Source organism: Colletotrichum tamarilloi (genome assembly GCF_030869305.1).
Source record: "Colletotrichum tamarilloi strain Tom-12 chromosome Unknown Scaffold_22.1, whole genome shotgun sequence".
NCBI lineage: Eukaryota > Fungi > Ascomycota > Sordariomycetes > Glomerellales > Glomerellaceae > Colletotrichum > Colletotrichum tamarilloi.
The window spans coordinates 1-15,049 of NW_026849405.1; the positions used below are offsets into that span (position 1 = coordinate 1).

Sequence of the window (15,049 nt, forward strand, 5' to 3'; positions counted from 1 at the left end):
TTATTATTATTATTATTATTATTATTATTATTATTATTATTATTATTATTATTATTATTATTATTATTATTATTATTATTATTATTATTATTATTATTATTATTATTATTATTATTATTATTATTATTACTATTACTACTATTACTATTATTACTACTATTACTACTATCACTACTGTCACTTCTATTTTATATATATTCACTAGAGAATACTCTTTAAAAAGTAAAGAACGAAGAATAGTAGGGAAAGAGCTGGGGTTAAAAGTAAAGCATTATCTTCCCATCGGACCTATATTTAGCACTTGCCTCCTAGGTCGTCTCGATAAGATATCTTGTTGTGATTTTTCTCTTCTTCTCACCCACCGTTCTTTCCATTCAATTTCTCTAGTCAAAATCCTAAAAGTCAGAAAATGGGCGACAGACCACCAGGAAACTGGCGAATGCCGAGGCATATGCTGAGGCCAATGCCACCACAGCAGAACTCTCAAGCGACCAACGTCAGCCATCTGACAGAGATGAGCCTGGCCATTGCTACGCAAAACCGACAAAGTGCCGAGATCATTGAACGCTTTTGTGCCAGCATGACCAACGAGTCACGACTGTTCAATCGACGCGACAGTCGTCCCGAGTACAATAACGACTATGTCGAGCTTGCTACGACCCAAACGACCCCTACGGGACAAAGAGCAACGACTAGGCCCCCTACGAGGGCGAAGATAACAACCAGGCCCCTCCCCAGAACAACCAGGCCCCCAACGAGCCACAACGGCGACAACGGCGTACTTGACGCGAGTATGTCGAGCCCCTCCCCGAGCCTGGCTTTGAAATAGGGTCTGCGACTACAAGTTGATCGGTGTCGAGGTCCACGACGCATCCAACCCTTCGGCTGAACCCCAAATCGGCATCACATCCAAGACAACTAGCCTCGGCTGGCCAGCGACCCAGGTCGATACACTGGCTCTACTAAGACTCCTTGTAGAAGCCCACGCTTATGGACGCCATGTCAATCGTCTTGGCTCCGACTACTGGTGGGGTGAAGATCTTGGCCAACAACTGTGGATGGACGAACGCAGACTTTCAGCGAAGTTTATCGATTTGTTGAAAAGAAGCCCAGGGAACCATACCAGAGCGTTGCTCATGGCGATGTTTGACGGTTTCGTCCTACCATTGACGGTTCAGCCGCGAATATACCGATACGCTGGACTGATCAGGCTGGGAAGGGATCTGTGGATCGGGATGAATGGCATGCAAAGAGGGGCCAGTGTACAGTACCACAATGAGCCTTGGTCAAAGCAACACAATTGGCCCTATTCGCGACCATGTCGAGCTCGAAATTCGTACTTTGAACCAGATTCTAGAGATATCCTAAGAATCCCTACTAGACCTGACACTCATGTCCTCATGCCAATTCCCCCTATTTAAACCTTGTAGAAGCAGAAAGCAGTGTAGAAGCTCGCCGCCTCCAACTCCTCTGGTGAAACAAGGAGACGTCCACCGCCGCGTTCCCGAACCCCCATTCTCTCACTCAAAGGACCCAAGGTCTCGTCATCCTTCTCCGCGTCCCAAATCTCCATAAAGGTCTTGTGGTACTGCAACTCGAGGTTGTAGTCTTCAGCAAGAGCTCTGAGGACTTCCCATGGCACAACATACTCGGGGACCTCTTCGACAGCTTCATCGAGGAAGAAGTTGTACTTCCAACCGAATGCCGGGCGGAAGACGCCATCTGCAGGTGTCTTGCCCGGGAATCGGACTCGATAAATGGAATTGCCCCACTCTGCCGACTGGTCTGCCTCGCCATCTTCCAACTCGCCTTCCTCTGCTTCCTGCGGCGGTTCCTCTGCGGCCTTCTTCTTTTTCTCTTCCTGTTGCTCGTTGAACTTGCGAACGTGGTCACCAAGGACGTCAGAGTTGGGGATACAACCGATCAAGCGACCTCCCTTCTTCAATGAGCCTGCCACGTTGCGCAGCATGGTCCGAGCCTTCTGCTCCGTCTCGAAGGCATAGTGCATGCAAAACATCATGCTCACCACGTCGAATCCTCGTCGGCTGAGAGGGCTAGTGTCGAATCCGACTTGTCTGATGATCTCAACGTCCTCAATGTTCTCGCCGTAGCAGTCCTTGACCTGGAAGCGTGCCTCGAAAAGCCGAGGAGGTGGCCGCCTGTATCCTCCTCTACCACCCCTGCCACCGCCTCCGCGGCTACCCATCTGGCGGTAACGCTCTCGAGCCTGGTCGATGCTGATATCCGCAGGATCGAGACCGACGTAGAGCTCTACTGATTGAGGTGCTTGCTGCCATTTGCCAAGGTCACCTCCCTTTCCACAACCGACGTCAAGCACGAGTAACTCCTTTGCGCCCGGCTCACGAGAGCCCGGGGTGTAGTCTTCATCTGGCGAGAACTTCTGAATGATGCAACTCTTAATCCAGTTGTTGAAAGCGCGCAGGCCCTTGATCTTGCTGTCGGTTCGTCTCCAGTCCCTACCGCGCTCTGGTACACTGTTGTAATGCTGCGTGACGACATCGTTGTTGGTGCCGCGCTGACGCTCAGCTGCAGCGTGGGCCGCAGCTTCCAACTCCTTCTCCCTGTCGAGTGCTCTCTGGCGGATGGCCTCTCTTTCAGACTCGGATATGCGAGCTCGGGCACCCGGTCGCTTCTGCTTGCGAGGCTGTTCGGAGGGAGAGACGGCTCGGCGCTTAGCGGGCTGAAGCTCCTTCGCATTGTAGGGTTGGGGAAGTTCATCGGTTCCATCCTCGCGCTTGGTGCCTCTTCGCGAGGAATTGCCGTTTCTCGAGGGCGATTGTGATCTTTTGCGTTTCTTCGCGTCGTATGAATGAGACTCTCGCTCGTACGAATCGTCGTCGTCGTAGCCCGCCATTGTCTCGAATCAGACGTGAGAATTCTTTGTTTGTAAAGGCTAATATTCTCGTCTCCCGGGGGGATTGCAGGCTGTTGTGTTTGTTTCCAGAATTTGATTGTGAAAGTACGGGTGTGAGAAAGTTGATGCGAACTGTTGGAGAGGAACAGAAGTTGCTGTTGCGAAGCGTCGCAAGAGGTAGGGGGAGTGTACTGGGGTACCTGCTGAGGAAGGTAAAACCCACCTATGGATTCGTTAAATGTACGGAAGGTGTGGTGTTAGAAACGAACGCTCTTTCTCAGTCTGGACCCAAAGAACAATATTCATGATTACTATGCTGTCTCCTCATATATGCTGCTTATGTTTGGATATAGCCAACTTGACATGGAAATATTTTGAACGCAATTCGGCATTTCAATTAAGTAGGTAGGCGCAGTGCGGGCTGTCTCGTGCTTGCAGGCAGGCCCGGTACGTGTCGCACTGCAGCCTTGCTGGCTTGACTAAGCTCACCCCCGGCAGCAGACCAATCACGTCAGCCTCTGGCCAGACGCTTGCGGGTTGCAGGGGGCTTTCCTGAGCTCCCAGCTCCAAACACCACCATACAACGACATCACTCTTGCTCACCCAGTAACCCATCCCGCAGCCTCAACCTCTTTGATTTCTCCCCTCCTCAGCAACCGACCACGACCCTTTCCAGACGCCTTCGTACAATCAACCGTCAAGATGGGCTCAGAACCCCAGTACGCAAAGTACCCTCTCCTTCCTCTCGCCCAGCATGTCTTCGCCCTCACAAACGCCTACGCATCCCGGCCATCTCAACAATCCGCTGCGAAAGCTCTCAATGATGCCATCACCGAGCACAAGATGGCACCGCTCTACCGGTACCTCGCACACCCCCTTGAGGGTATTCTGAACCAAGTTGGCGAGGGTGGCAGTCAGACCCCCGGCAAGCCGCTGAGTCGGAAGTCGAGTCTGGCCGGCATGATTGCCACCAAGACCACCCCCACCGCAGTCAACCTACCCTGGGATGAGGCCAGGTACCAAGAGCTGAAGGCCGACAACGACAAGGAGTTGGAAGAGTTCCAAAAGGAAGAGGATGAGGCCGTTGAGAAGGCTGGCGAGACGGAGATTCAGGCCGCGCGGGGCAAGCGCGCGGAGTTCTGGGCCAGAGTCGGTGACAAGGTGCGATTGGAAGGACGACCAACTCACCAAGGAAACACTGACTGACACCTTTGACAGGACCGGGCGATCGCCGCATACGAAGACGTTTTCGAGAAGACCGGCATCCTGGGCACCAAGATCGACTTGGTTCTCGCAATAATCCGCATGGGGCTCTTCTACGGCGACAAGCTTCTTGTCAAGAAGCATGTTGAGCGCGCAAAGACCCTGGTCGAGTCCGGTGGTGACTGGGATCGTCGCAACCGTCTCAAGGCGTACGAGGGCATCTACCTCTTGACCGTCCGGTCATACAACTTGGCCGCCCCGCTCCTGCTCGACAGCTTGTCCACCTTCACCAGCTACGAACTCTGCACCTACTCCTCCCTCGTCGTCTACTCCGTTCTCGCCGGATCTGTGTCCCTGAAGCGTGTCGACTTCAAGAGCAAGGTTGTCGACGCCCCCGAGATCAAGGCCATTCTGGGTGATGGAGAGGACAAGCTCCTCGCTCTGTCTGGTGCTCTCAGCGCCGGTCCCGGTGCCGACGACGCCATGCACGACGCACCGCCCGCCGCTGCCAAGACGGCGGTGAACCTGACAACTCTCGGAACAAGCACCGACCAGCCCGAGGCCGAGATGGCTATCGACTTCTCGCCTTTGGCTCAGCTTGTCTCCAGCCTGTACAACGGCCAGTACAAGTATTTCTTCCAGGCTCTCGCCCAGGTTGAGGAGTCGTTCCTCACCCAGGACCGCTACCTCCACGAGCACAAGAACTGGTTCATCCGTGAGATGCGTCTGCGCGCCTACCAGCAGCTCCTCCAGAGCTACCGTGTGGTTGGCCTGGAGACAATGGCGACCGACTTTGGCGTCACTGTTGACTTCCTGGACCGGTATGATTCTCTCCCTTTCAGCTGCATCGGTCAGATCAGACATCTAACTTCATCTCCAGTGACCTCGCCAAGTTCATCGCAGCGGGTCGCATCCCCTGCACAATCGACCGCGTCAGCGGCAAGGGCGTCATCGAGACCAACCGCCCCGACGACAAGAACAAGCAGTACCAGGACGTCGTCCGCCAGGGCGATCAGCTCATCACCAAGCTCCAGAAGTACGGCCAGGCTGTGCGTTTGAGAGGAAGCGAGCGGGCATAATCAGCCAAAGAGCGAGGCGACTGGAAGAATGACGGAGAGCTTTTTACCACAATGCTTTTACAATCGTGTGTCCCTTAGTCAGGCTTGGGACTTTGAAAGGCGCGAGCTAGAAACGGCAGGCGGCGAATAGAAACCGGGGATTGGGGCAAGCAAATGTGTGCTACTACAATAACTCTCTGTATGATACCTGCGGATTAGACAAGCCAATTTGAGGAATCTTGGCTTGGCCGAGGCCCACATGAGATGACTGTGAAAGGTCTGGATGCAGAATTGATGGGAGCGGAATCTTTCTATTCTCGCAAGCTATGCTCATAAAGTGTCATCGACACCTGCCAAATCCCAGAGATCTTGCTAAAACAAACGAGATATCTACCCTACGCCTCGTACGTGCTCATCGATATCTGCTTTTATCCGCCCTGGATACGTGGTTCCGGAAAAAGACTACGCAAATTCGTTCGTTTCATACCTAGGTATTCCCAGCCGCGCTATCATCCAACGCGACAGGCCACCTCGCACCTTCAAGGTCCCCGCACAAGAAAAATCGACTAGCTGCTGCACCAAACTCGCTTACCGATACTTCTCAATGAAGTCCTTGTGGAAGTTGATGATGCGGCCGACCCAGTCGGTGCCGGGGGCGAGGAAAGTAGTGCGGAAGTGCAGGGTGCCCTCCTTCTGACCGAACCCGCTGCCAGGAACGACGCAGACGCCGGTGGCCTCGAGCATGCGCATGCAGTAGAACTCGTCGGCGGTGCGGCCCTCCTTCTGGGCAGCCTCGGTGGCCTTTGCGGGAAGCTTGATGGTGGGGAACAGGTACATGGAGCCCTGGGGCGCGCCGCACTCGACGCCCTCCATCTGGTCAAAGGCCTTGTGGAGGGCGGTGGCGCGCTCCTTGAGGCCGTTGAAGATGCCGTCGTACTCCTTCTTGTACAGCTCGTAGCTCGGCTCGCCCTCCTTGGGGGGGTTGACCATGAGCTCGACGATGCACTGGCCGATGACGGGAGCGCAGAGGGTGATGGAGACGAACTTGTAAATGTTGGCCTCGACCTCGGGGTCGAAGTTGACGAGCTCGAAGTAGCCGCCGCGGTGACCGCACTCGCCGACCATACCCTTGGAAATAGAGTGCAGGGAAGCGAGTTCGACACCGTCGTACTTGCCAGGGGTCTCCTTCTGCAGCTTGCGCAGAACGCTCTTGAAGGAGTGGAACTTGCCAACGAAGACGTTGGTCTGGTAGACTTCGTCAGCCATCACCACAAGCTGCTTCTCCGCAGCGTAGTCGTAGACGGCGCGAATGTCATCCTCAGACAGGGAGGCACCGGTAGGGTTGCCGGGGTTGATAATGACAATAGCGCGGACATCGGTGCCTTCGGAGGTGGCTTTCTCGTAGGCAGCCTTGATGGTGTTCAGGTCGGTACCCCAGCCCGCGGCCTCGTCGAGGTAGTAGGGAACGCAGGTGGCGTTGAGAACTGATAGCGTTGCGGTGTAGAGAGGGTATTGAGGAATGGGCACAAGAACACCGCTTTGAGCGTTCTGGGCGATGATGTGAAGAAGGGTGTTGACTCCGGAAGAGGCACCGCCAGAGAGGTAAATGTGGGCGGGATCGGCGGGGAATCCGTCGCGGCCTGCAGAGATCTTTGTCAGTTTTCACACTCGGCCCAAGGTGAAGGCAGATGAGGACATACGCTCAATAAACTTTGCAATGCTCTCCTTAATAGCGGGAACACCAGCACTGGCACTGTAGGCGCCAACAGAGCCGACCTTGCTCAAGAGGAACTTGGCGCGAGCGATGGCATCGCTCTTGTATCCGAGCTGGTTCTGCAAAACATCCTCGTGCTCGAGAAGCAGGGGGTTCTCGAGAAGACTGACAACCTGGCGGAAGAAGGTGATGGGCTTCTGGTCGAGCTGCTGGGGGTTGCCGATGTTGGCCGAGATAACGGCGTCAAAGGGGAGGTCCTTGTCGCCCTTGGACAGCTTCGCTCGGTATTCCTCCGACTTCACGGCCAACTCGCCGCGAACGGCGTACTCGGCAGCAACAACATGCTGGTTGATGTTGTGCACATTCAGCCGACGGCTCGGTGTGGTAGACATGGTTCGATGGTGGGGTGACGAACGGCTGTTGCTGCTGCTGAAGAAAAGTTGCCTTTGAGATGGCGGGGTATTGGAGAGGAAGATCTTAGGGGACCGCGGGGTATCTGTGCAAGAGTCATATAAAAGTTAGTAAAAGGGCTTCTGCCGCGCAACAGTGGAGATCAAGGTAGAAAAACACCTGGACTGGGATCGATAACACGGGGAAGAGCCGAGCAAAGAAGAAAAGGAGTTGGAAATGCTGAGAGAAAAGGTAAGAAGAATGAGTCTCAAGAAAACCCTGAAAACGTACGCAGCCACCTCAAGTGCTATTTATTTAGCTCTTCGTCAACGAAGGGCAATCGACAAGCAACCAAGTCTCGGACGCGGGGGCCGTTACAACAGTGCGCAATGTTTAGTTGATGGATTAAACGGACAGAGGGAAGAACAAGACGGCAAAGTTGACAGGAAATCAGCGCATCTTCTTCCTGTCATCGTCCGATGCAGAAGCTCTTATTCAATAACTCTGACAGTCGCCAGCCTACTTAGGCTGGTACTGTGACCTCGGGGGCACGAGACATGACCCTGCGTGGCATCGTTTCTGTGCTGCTGCGGGATGGCTTCCATGACGGGCTGTGTTTGCCCCCTCCAGTGCGGGACGCCAGCCGAGCACTTGCTGGTGAGTCGTAGACGAAGACGTGGATCAGACCCGGTCGTGTTTGGCGCGGGTTCGCCTCAAAGGCCTGTGTCCGAAACCGGTGACGGCAGGACAAGGGGGAAGCCGGTCAGCGCGCCCAGAGGCTAGAGCTTCTACGGATTCTCCCGCCAGGGTGTTTCCGAGTCCTCGACGCCTTGATGAAAAAACTCCAATTGCCCATGCCGCAAGAGAATGGAAAGTGTGGGGGTCCACGTGGGAGTAAAGCGCGCTTGATCGAACTTGAAAGCAAAATGATCAAGTGCCTTGTCCGTTTGTTCGGTGAAGGATGGCGAATAAAGAGACGTGGCGTACGGTGTAAGCTGGCGAGTGAAAACAGGTGGGGGAGGAAATCGTCAGGTAGCTTGGACGGGAGCTGTCCCGTTTGAGCGGTGCTGGACAAGCGAGCTTGGGATAGCTTCGAGCTGCACCAACCTTTCACTTTCAACGATACAGGAATGGTTTTTGGTTTGTGAACAGGGCTGGGAACAAACACCCATGTGAAGCAAACAGAATTTGTTGAAGCAGTTGGGAGCAAAATTCGCCCAGCATTGCGACGTACCATTTGATCTGCCTACGCTGCTCATCAATCGCACTTGGCTCGCGGCAGCCTGACTCTTCGGTGCTCCCAGCGACCTGGCCGCAGTGCAAGCCACTCTGTTCGCCGCCATCGTCGAACGTATTGTGCTGATCGGCTGGCGTATCAAATGTAGTGTTTCGTAGAGAGAATCGCCGCTTCGGTGTACGGTGTATTCGGTGGGTCGGTTGGTATTCTCCGTTACTGGAAATGCGAGACTCGAAAAGTGTCGAAGAAAGAGAATTCCACGACGAAACGCCGTCTGCTCTCGGCGGTATGGAGGCGGTTCCGGATCGTCAAGTACGTATCTCGTTTAGCTGAGAATGCGAAAAAAGGAAAGCAGTCGATCGACGGCGAAATGAAAGTCTCAGAACCACGACGCGGGAAAGTGCACGCCTTCCTGAACCACCACTCTTCATGAAAGCAGGCAGGACAGGAACAGAATGGGATGTCCTTTCCTCTTTATTTGTCTACCTATCCTGCCTGCTCACGCCAATTATTACGCCCTGCCCACCCTCCTTCCTCCTCACCATCCTGCCGCTGCTACTGCTGCTTTCTCCGGCCACGGCCACGGCCCTGCCCATCTGTTGAGAAACGCGACCCGAGCTGCGAGATAACCACTTTGCCCACACCCCTTCAAAGCCCGGCGTCGGCGGGCGAACCACCACTCGGGGGAGTCGGGGGTGGCTAGATATTCGCGATTAAACTGCGGGCTCGTCCTCAAGAAAAAAGGGCCGCGTGCAGGGAACGGCGCGCAAAGAAAAAGAAGAATCCCACCTAAGCTCCAGCAGCCCAAACCCAGAATGTCGTAGACCATCACCGTCCGAACATGGGAAAAGGCATCGTTGGCGGTGACGCTTCGTGCCCAGGTCCCTGCAAGCTCTAAAAACGTTGCTGGGCCCCCAACGGGGATAGAGCTATTGACCGAGAAAGGACCCTGAACGAGATCCACCAACCAACATCTCAGTTGCTCGGATTACGATCTCATAGACTTCTGACCGCGCAGCTTGACCGCTGGAGGCTGGCATAAGCCGAGCTGCAGTTCCATGGTATGGATACTCACGTTACAAGGTGCTACAGTCCCTCAATCGGCCATGGTTCATTTAGCCCCTCTTTGCTTGGCTTCTTTCCAAGATGTATCACTTGACTAACATCACGTCGCAAAGTTCCTATTGATAGATATTCAAGGAGAAGTGAGTGAGACTAGTTTATCTACTGACAGGCGATCGAATGGGTGTCTTCTTGCCAGCTGGCACCATCTGGTGAGATCGAGCGATGCTGGAGTACACGTCCACTACACCGAAATCTCACCGACACGCAGATCTCGGTGAACGGCCCTTTTTTCGCCGACAGTCTCTCACCACCCGCAAAATTCCAGTCTCCATACTGCGAAGCTATCCCGTCCACCCGTGTCCAAGCCTCAAGCTATCCAACGCGAGCGGCGCAAACTCCCCTTCAAGATGGCCAAGAAAGGTATGCAACCCCGCTGAACTTCATTCAAGCGCACTGCCTGCTTTCCTTCAAATCACCAAGCTAATTGATTGTGTCCAACAGCGAAGTCCCGTGTCATGATCGTCCGGCTCTTGTCCATGGCCGCGACTGGTTACTTCTACACTGTCAAGCGTCTCCGAACAGCAACACCCATGAGCTTGCTGAAATACGACCCAATCAGTATGCCGACCCCTTTCTCCTCGGTTCGACACACGTGGTGCTCGTCTCCAGGGCGAGCGCCAATCGATACATACCATGAGATGGAGATGGGGATAACAGGGCTAACGTATTCATAGTTCGGCGAAAGGTGCTTTTCTTGGAGCAGAAGAAGAAGGGAAAATGAGCCTGCGCACTCTCGATATACCAACACCATATGTAACAACACTGATATCACCATAAACGGCGTTCACGGCGGCATACGATTGGGGCTCGAAGACCACATGGATGAACTGTACATCATCAACCTGCAGTCCCTCAGACCTATCGTCAGGGACAAGGCATTGGCACGTCGGACTGTGCCCCAGAGGCGGAAAGAAAGCGAAGGCTTCGATGGCCGCGACCTAGTTGTATATTCTATCAAAAGAGAACAAACCTTGCGTAAATGCAATATTCCTCTGCATGATTCCACCCACATAAATACTCAGTTCACGTCCAAGAAAACCAACCTCGATGGATGATACTAAAGCTGCGGACTCTCCCTTAACGTGTGCCATCATTCGGCTTGGAAGCGCTTGGGAAGAAATGGTGGGAAACTTGATCATCATCCACGGTTACCGGAGCCACCCTATTGCCGTCTCTTTGGTTGCGCTCCGGCGGTTCAGGCCGGAGACAGTCCTCATTATTGCTTCCCGCGGCCTGTGAAGTCTCCTGATTGTCTTCGTTCTCGGTGAAGCATGGTTTGGACCGTTTCGAGCCTCGAGACCATTGCTGGGCGTTGCTAGATCTTTTGGTTCCACGCTGCTCCGACAAGCTCGCTGGTCGGTCAAGTCTTTCCCATTCGTTAGGGTTGGTGAAATCGCCGAGGTTTGCCTCGCGGTTGCCCACAAGGCTGTTCTTGACACCCAAGATGGCCTCCTGACTGGACTTGGGGGCACTTTGCACGGGTCGGTTGTACGAAGAGTGTCCAGCATGGCGCGCGACCATGGTATCGTTACTTCCTTTCGATGCTTTTGCAGCCGGAGTTCTCTGGGGGCGGAGGATCGATCTTATTTTGGATCCCTGAACGGCTACCTCCATTCGCTGCGACTTCTTCTGCTCGACTGATGGCGCAGGCATCTCATCTTCCGACTCTTCAACAGGACTGCGAAAAACCGTTCGCTTGCTGGCTCGGATCAGCGGCATGTCAGAGGAGCTCGGCTGAAAGTCGTTCAGAGGATCATAAACATCTTGCTGCAGCAACATAGGAAGCATTGGTTCCGGCAGCACAAGACTATCAGGGATCAGAATATCGTCGTTTCCCGTGGCATCTTGTCTGTCGAGTGTTTTTGCGAAGTCCTTACTGACCGCCGCGTATGCCTTGCCATTTGACCTGAGCTGCTTGACTTCTTCCTTCAGTATTTGGAGCTGGGCAAGTTGTTCGGCTACCTGATCAAGCTGGCCGTTGTTAGCAGCCGAGACCTGCGTATCGCGAAGCTTGAGTGTGAGATTGGTGACTCTTTGATGAGCATTCTCCAACTCCTTTTCGAGTTTCGATGCTCTGGTAACACTGTCCAAGGCCTTGAGGCGTTCAACCTCCGTCTCGGCCATTGCCCACTGTTGCTGAGCCTGGTGCAGAGATTCTTCCGAGCTCTTCAGCCGTGTTTGAGTTTCGTTATCTTCCTCGGTCCTTTTTGCGAGATTCTTCTCCGTCTCTTCGGCTAGCTGTCGTTGCAGATGGCCACTTTCCTCGGCAATCCGTAACTTCTCCTGAAGCTCTCGGATCTTGGTCTCGTGCCCTTGTCGCTGGAGCTGAAGCTCAGTCTGCGTCTCTGCGACCTGACAATCCTTGCTTGAGAGGCTTTGCTGTAACTCTCGGAGCCTTTCTTCCATGATTGATGCCCTCTTTGATGCCAACTCTGCAGAGTCTCTCGCCTCTCGTAGTTTTTGACCAAGTTCAGAAACACAGTTGGACATATCTGCGATTTCAGCATCCTTGGCCAGAAGATCCTGTGCAAGTTTGCTGTTCTCGTCCTTTCTCTCCGAAAGTTGTAGCATCAACTGTTCCTGACGATGTTCGCGCTCCGCCTCCATCGATAACGACTGTTTCTGGAGCGTCTCCTGTAGACTTTGCAGTTTTTCTTCGATGGGCTGACCAGTCATAGTGGATTTCAACTCCTCCAAAAGTCTGGACATATGTCAGCTGGGAAGTTAGAATACATCAGCGGGCACCTACTGTGGCATCATTTCCTTTTGAAAGGTCTCCAGAGCTCGCTGAAGCTCATCTTCTACGTTGACTTGAGGGAAACATTGCACGTGGCCCGCAATTTCGTCCAACCTGCAAAAGTCAGTTACAAACGGACGACACGAGGGCAATTGGAAAGTACCTTCTCATGACCTCGGACGGCACAGCGGGCGCTTCGAGAGAGCGCGCTTGCATATTGTCCACCTCCGAGCAGACTCCAGCCACATTCTCATCGATCTGGCGCAGCAGACCATTCAAGGCACCCACGTCGAGGAGCTTTTCTTCCAACTTCTTGGCTCTCTGTGCCTCAAAATCGAAATCTTTCTCAAGATTGTCCAGGGCTGACGTCAAGTCTCTGATCTTTGATGCCGCTTCTCAGTGTCAGTTCAGCGACCTTACTCTTCGAATCGAATCTGCTTACCCGCTGCCACTTCCTGCTGGAGAAATACCTGCTTGTGTTTGGAAATGAGATTCAACTTATCCTGGGCAGCCTGTTTCTCTGCCATGGCCAACTTGAACTTCTCTTCCGCCTCTTGATGCTCCTTTCTCATGCTATTGATGGTGTTTTCGGTGATATCTCTCGAATTTTGCCAGAGTTGTTGGTGTTCTGCAACAGCCTTATTGAGGTGATCCTTGTACGAGCGGCTTTTCTCTTGAAACTTGTCGAGCTTGGAATGTGTGACCTCCAGCTCTTGGTGCAATCTAGTCGCTTCTTTTTCTTGCGTTTCTCTCTCAGCTTGCAGGTCGGCCACTTTCTGTTCTAGTCCATGCAGTCGTCCGCCTTGTTGAGCTAGATTCTGGGAGAGCTCGTCCCTCTGATGTTGTAAAAGAGAAAGCTCTGAGTTCGACTGCACCCGGCGGTCACAGTCTTTCTGATAACGTGCTTGATACTGCTGTAACCGAGTCTCCAGTTCTTCGATCTGCTGCTTCTGGCCCAGGAGACGACTATTCATCTTGTGCTCAACTTCTTTTGAGTAGCTGAGCACTTTGTTGTAGTGAGCCGACATACTTTCGAGTGCTTCATAGTGGCTTTCTGCCGCAACCTGCTGGTTCTCCATGCCTGAGTTGGCCTTTTCCTGACTCGGTTTGCCGTGTTGTGATTGGCGGTGGGAGTGCTTGCGACGTCGAGAAGTATTTGAAAGACGCGATTTCGTACGTTGCGGAACATCTCTGGCATCTTGGTCGCGCCTGATACGTCGAATTGACTGCTCTCTAGGCGAAGAGTGCTGTCGATTCGACTTGCGAGCAGAACCAGGAGTTTGTTTCTGTGGCATTTCCAAGTCGCCAACTGGAGTAGACGACCGAATCTCAACTGTCTCGTGATGCTGTCTCTGAATCCGGGCTATCTGACGAGGCATCACACGATCATCATCGACGGGTTTGCTAGTTTCGGAGAGGCGTGGTTCCAAGTCTCGATCTGAAACCATACATTGCTGTTGTTCGCCTTCATTTTCTCCCCGAGATCTGTGCCGCTGTGAAGGAAAACCCCTATCAGTAGCCGTTTTTTCAAGTGCAGGCTGCAGAATCTCCCGTTGATCGCAGGGAAGAATGGCATCGGCATCAGCAAAGGGTCGAATACTGCGGTCCTCGATAGCAGAACCATTTATTTTCTGCTCGGCCTGGACAGAGGGGCGTCTCGAGACCGACATTCCAGCTGAATCTCTCTCAGAGCTGGTAGTCATCTGATCTGAGAGGCCTCGGCCCTGTAGCTGACCGTGGCTACTCGATTGCTCCGGGTTGACATCTGCAGCCCTCAAGCGTTGAAAAGGAGTCCCCCTTCGTCCTTGATCACTTCGAGAGATAACAGCTGGCATATTGTTTGCATGGGTGTCGACGTCGTTATAGTGGTGACTACTATCGTCTATCAAAGCTGGCTGATCCTGGGGCTGGGTAGGTCGTACGTTGCCGGCATCTATCCAGTCCTCTTGAGGCACTGCATCTTGCCGCCCACTGAGGGCACTGAAATTGATGGATCGACGCTGCTGGTGGCCAGAAAACTGATTCGGCTTGTACTTGGGCTGTGGTGCGAAGACGAACGTATCAATCTCCCCAACAAGTTCTGTGTCTTCTTCAGGATGATATGAAGGGTTGCTCCGGTGGCCGCGTGTCTGAGAAACATGATACTGTTCGTTCCCATCATCTTGGATGACGTGCTTGACTTTCGGCTGCGAGATTCTCAGGTGGCTGAGCAATGACGGTTGGGACTCCGCACTTGAGGGAGAGTCTTCGGCCTGGGAACCGTCGTCAGGGCAGTGATATGGGCTGCATCCTTTTGAACGGGGGTTGGAACTGAGCCTAGCGTGTCGGAATATGCCACCATTTTCTGACAGAGGGTCGGGGCTGGATTTGTTGGCCATGGTATGGAAGAGGTCAGAGGCCTTAGTAGCTACTACAACCACAAGCTGTGGTCAATATCTAGAGTCTCTGGTCCAAGACAGCAGAATTGAGCAGAGAGCCAATCTGGACAAGGAAAAGTGACGACAACTAGGAGGACTAGGAGAGACAAGAAACGGAGGCAACAGCTCTGTTAGATTCAGCGGGCTATGAGAATTGAAGTTGAGGACGAAACGATCAACACACCACGACCGCATGAGATGGACCTCCAGAACGCGGAGGTATTTCGAAGGTTACCTGCCGCGCCACAACTGTTGATGGGGTTTTGGTAATCGCAAGGCATAGAACTTAATGG

The 15,049-nt window shown here is 53.3% G+C and overlaps 8 protein-coding genes across 8 annotated transcripts; 4 read left to right on the top strand and 4 right to left on the bottom strand.

Annotated features, from left to right (window-relative positions):
* Positions 1-409: 409 nt before the first annotated feature.
* CTAM01_07190 (uncharacterized protein) lies at positions 410-829 on the top strand (the record flags this gene model as incomplete). The annotated part of the gene is made up of 1 exon (XM_060523215.1): positions 410-829. The coding sequence occupies one exon, from the start codon at positions 410-412 to the stop codon at positions 827-829; it is 420 nt and encodes a 139-aa protein (XP_060381953.1).
* A 161-nt stretch (positions 830-990) lies between these two features.
* CTAM01_07191 (uncharacterized protein) lies at positions 991-1,101 on the top strand (the record flags this gene model as incomplete). The annotated part of the gene is made up of 1 exon (XM_060523216.1): positions 991-1,101. One exon carries the CDS (start codon positions 991-993, stop codon positions 1,099-1,101), a length of 111 nt encoding a protein of 36 aa, XP_060381954.1.
* A 316-nt stretch (positions 1,102-1,417) lies between these two features.
* CTAM01_07192 (mRNA capping enzyme) lies at positions 1,418-2,875 on the bottom strand (the record flags this gene model as incomplete). Its single annotated transcript, XM_060523217.1, has 1 exon — positions 1,418-2,875. The coding sequence occupies one exon, from the start codon at positions 2,873-2,875 to the stop codon at positions 1,418-1,420; it is 1,458 nt and encodes a 485-aa protein (XP_060381955.1).
* A 702-nt stretch (positions 2,876-3,577) lies between these two features.
* On the top strand, positions 3,578-5,157 carry CTAM01_07193 (26S proteasome subunit RPN7; the record flags this gene model as incomplete). Its single annotated transcript, XM_060523218.1, has 3 exons — positions 3,578-4,036; positions 4,094-4,899; positions 4,959-5,157. 3 exons carry the CDS (start codon positions 3,578-3,580, stop codon positions 5,155-5,157), a joined length of 1,464 nt encoding a protein of 487 aa, XP_060381956.1.
* A 567-nt stretch (positions 5,158-5,724) lies between these two features.
* CTAM01_07194 (aminotransferase class I and II) lies at positions 5,725-7,242 on the bottom strand (the record flags this gene model as incomplete). The annotated part of the gene is made up of 2 exons (XM_060523219.1): positions 5,725-6,776; positions 6,837-7,242. The coding sequence occupies 2 exons, from the start codon at positions 7,240-7,242 to the stop codon at positions 5,725-5,727; spliced, it is 1,458 nt and encodes a 485-aa protein (XP_060381957.1).
* A 761-nt stretch (positions 7,243-8,003) lies between these two features.
* CTAM01_07195 (uncharacterized protein) lies at positions 8,004-8,477 on the bottom strand (the record flags this gene model as incomplete). Its single annotated transcript, XM_060523220.1, has 1 exon — positions 8,004-8,477. The coding sequence occupies one exon, from the start codon at positions 8,475-8,477 to the stop codon at positions 8,004-8,006; it is 474 nt and encodes a 157-aa protein (XP_060381958.1).
* Positions 8,478-9,949: 1,472 nt separating this feature from the next.
* On the top strand, positions 9,950-10,323 carry CTAM01_07196 (ribosomal protein L33; the record flags this gene model as incomplete). The annotated part of the gene is made up of 3 exons (XM_060523221.1): positions 9,950-9,962; positions 10,044-10,160; positions 10,277-10,323. The coding sequence occupies 3 exons, from the start codon at positions 9,950-9,952 to the stop codon at positions 10,321-10,323; spliced, it is 177 nt and encodes a 58-aa protein (XP_060381959.1).
* Positions 10,324-10,679: 356 nt separating this feature from the next.
* On the bottom strand, positions 10,680-14,717 carry CTAM01_07197 (uncharacterized protein; the record flags this gene model as incomplete). The annotated part of the gene is made up of 4 exons (XM_060523222.1): positions 10,680-12,303; positions 12,352-12,453; positions 12,503-12,731; positions 12,782-14,717. The coding sequence occupies 4 exons, from the start codon at positions 14,715-14,717 to the stop codon at positions 10,680-10,682; spliced, it is 3,891 nt and encodes a 1,296-aa protein (XP_060381960.1).
* Between the last annotated feature and the right edge of the window lie 332 nt (positions 14,718-15,049).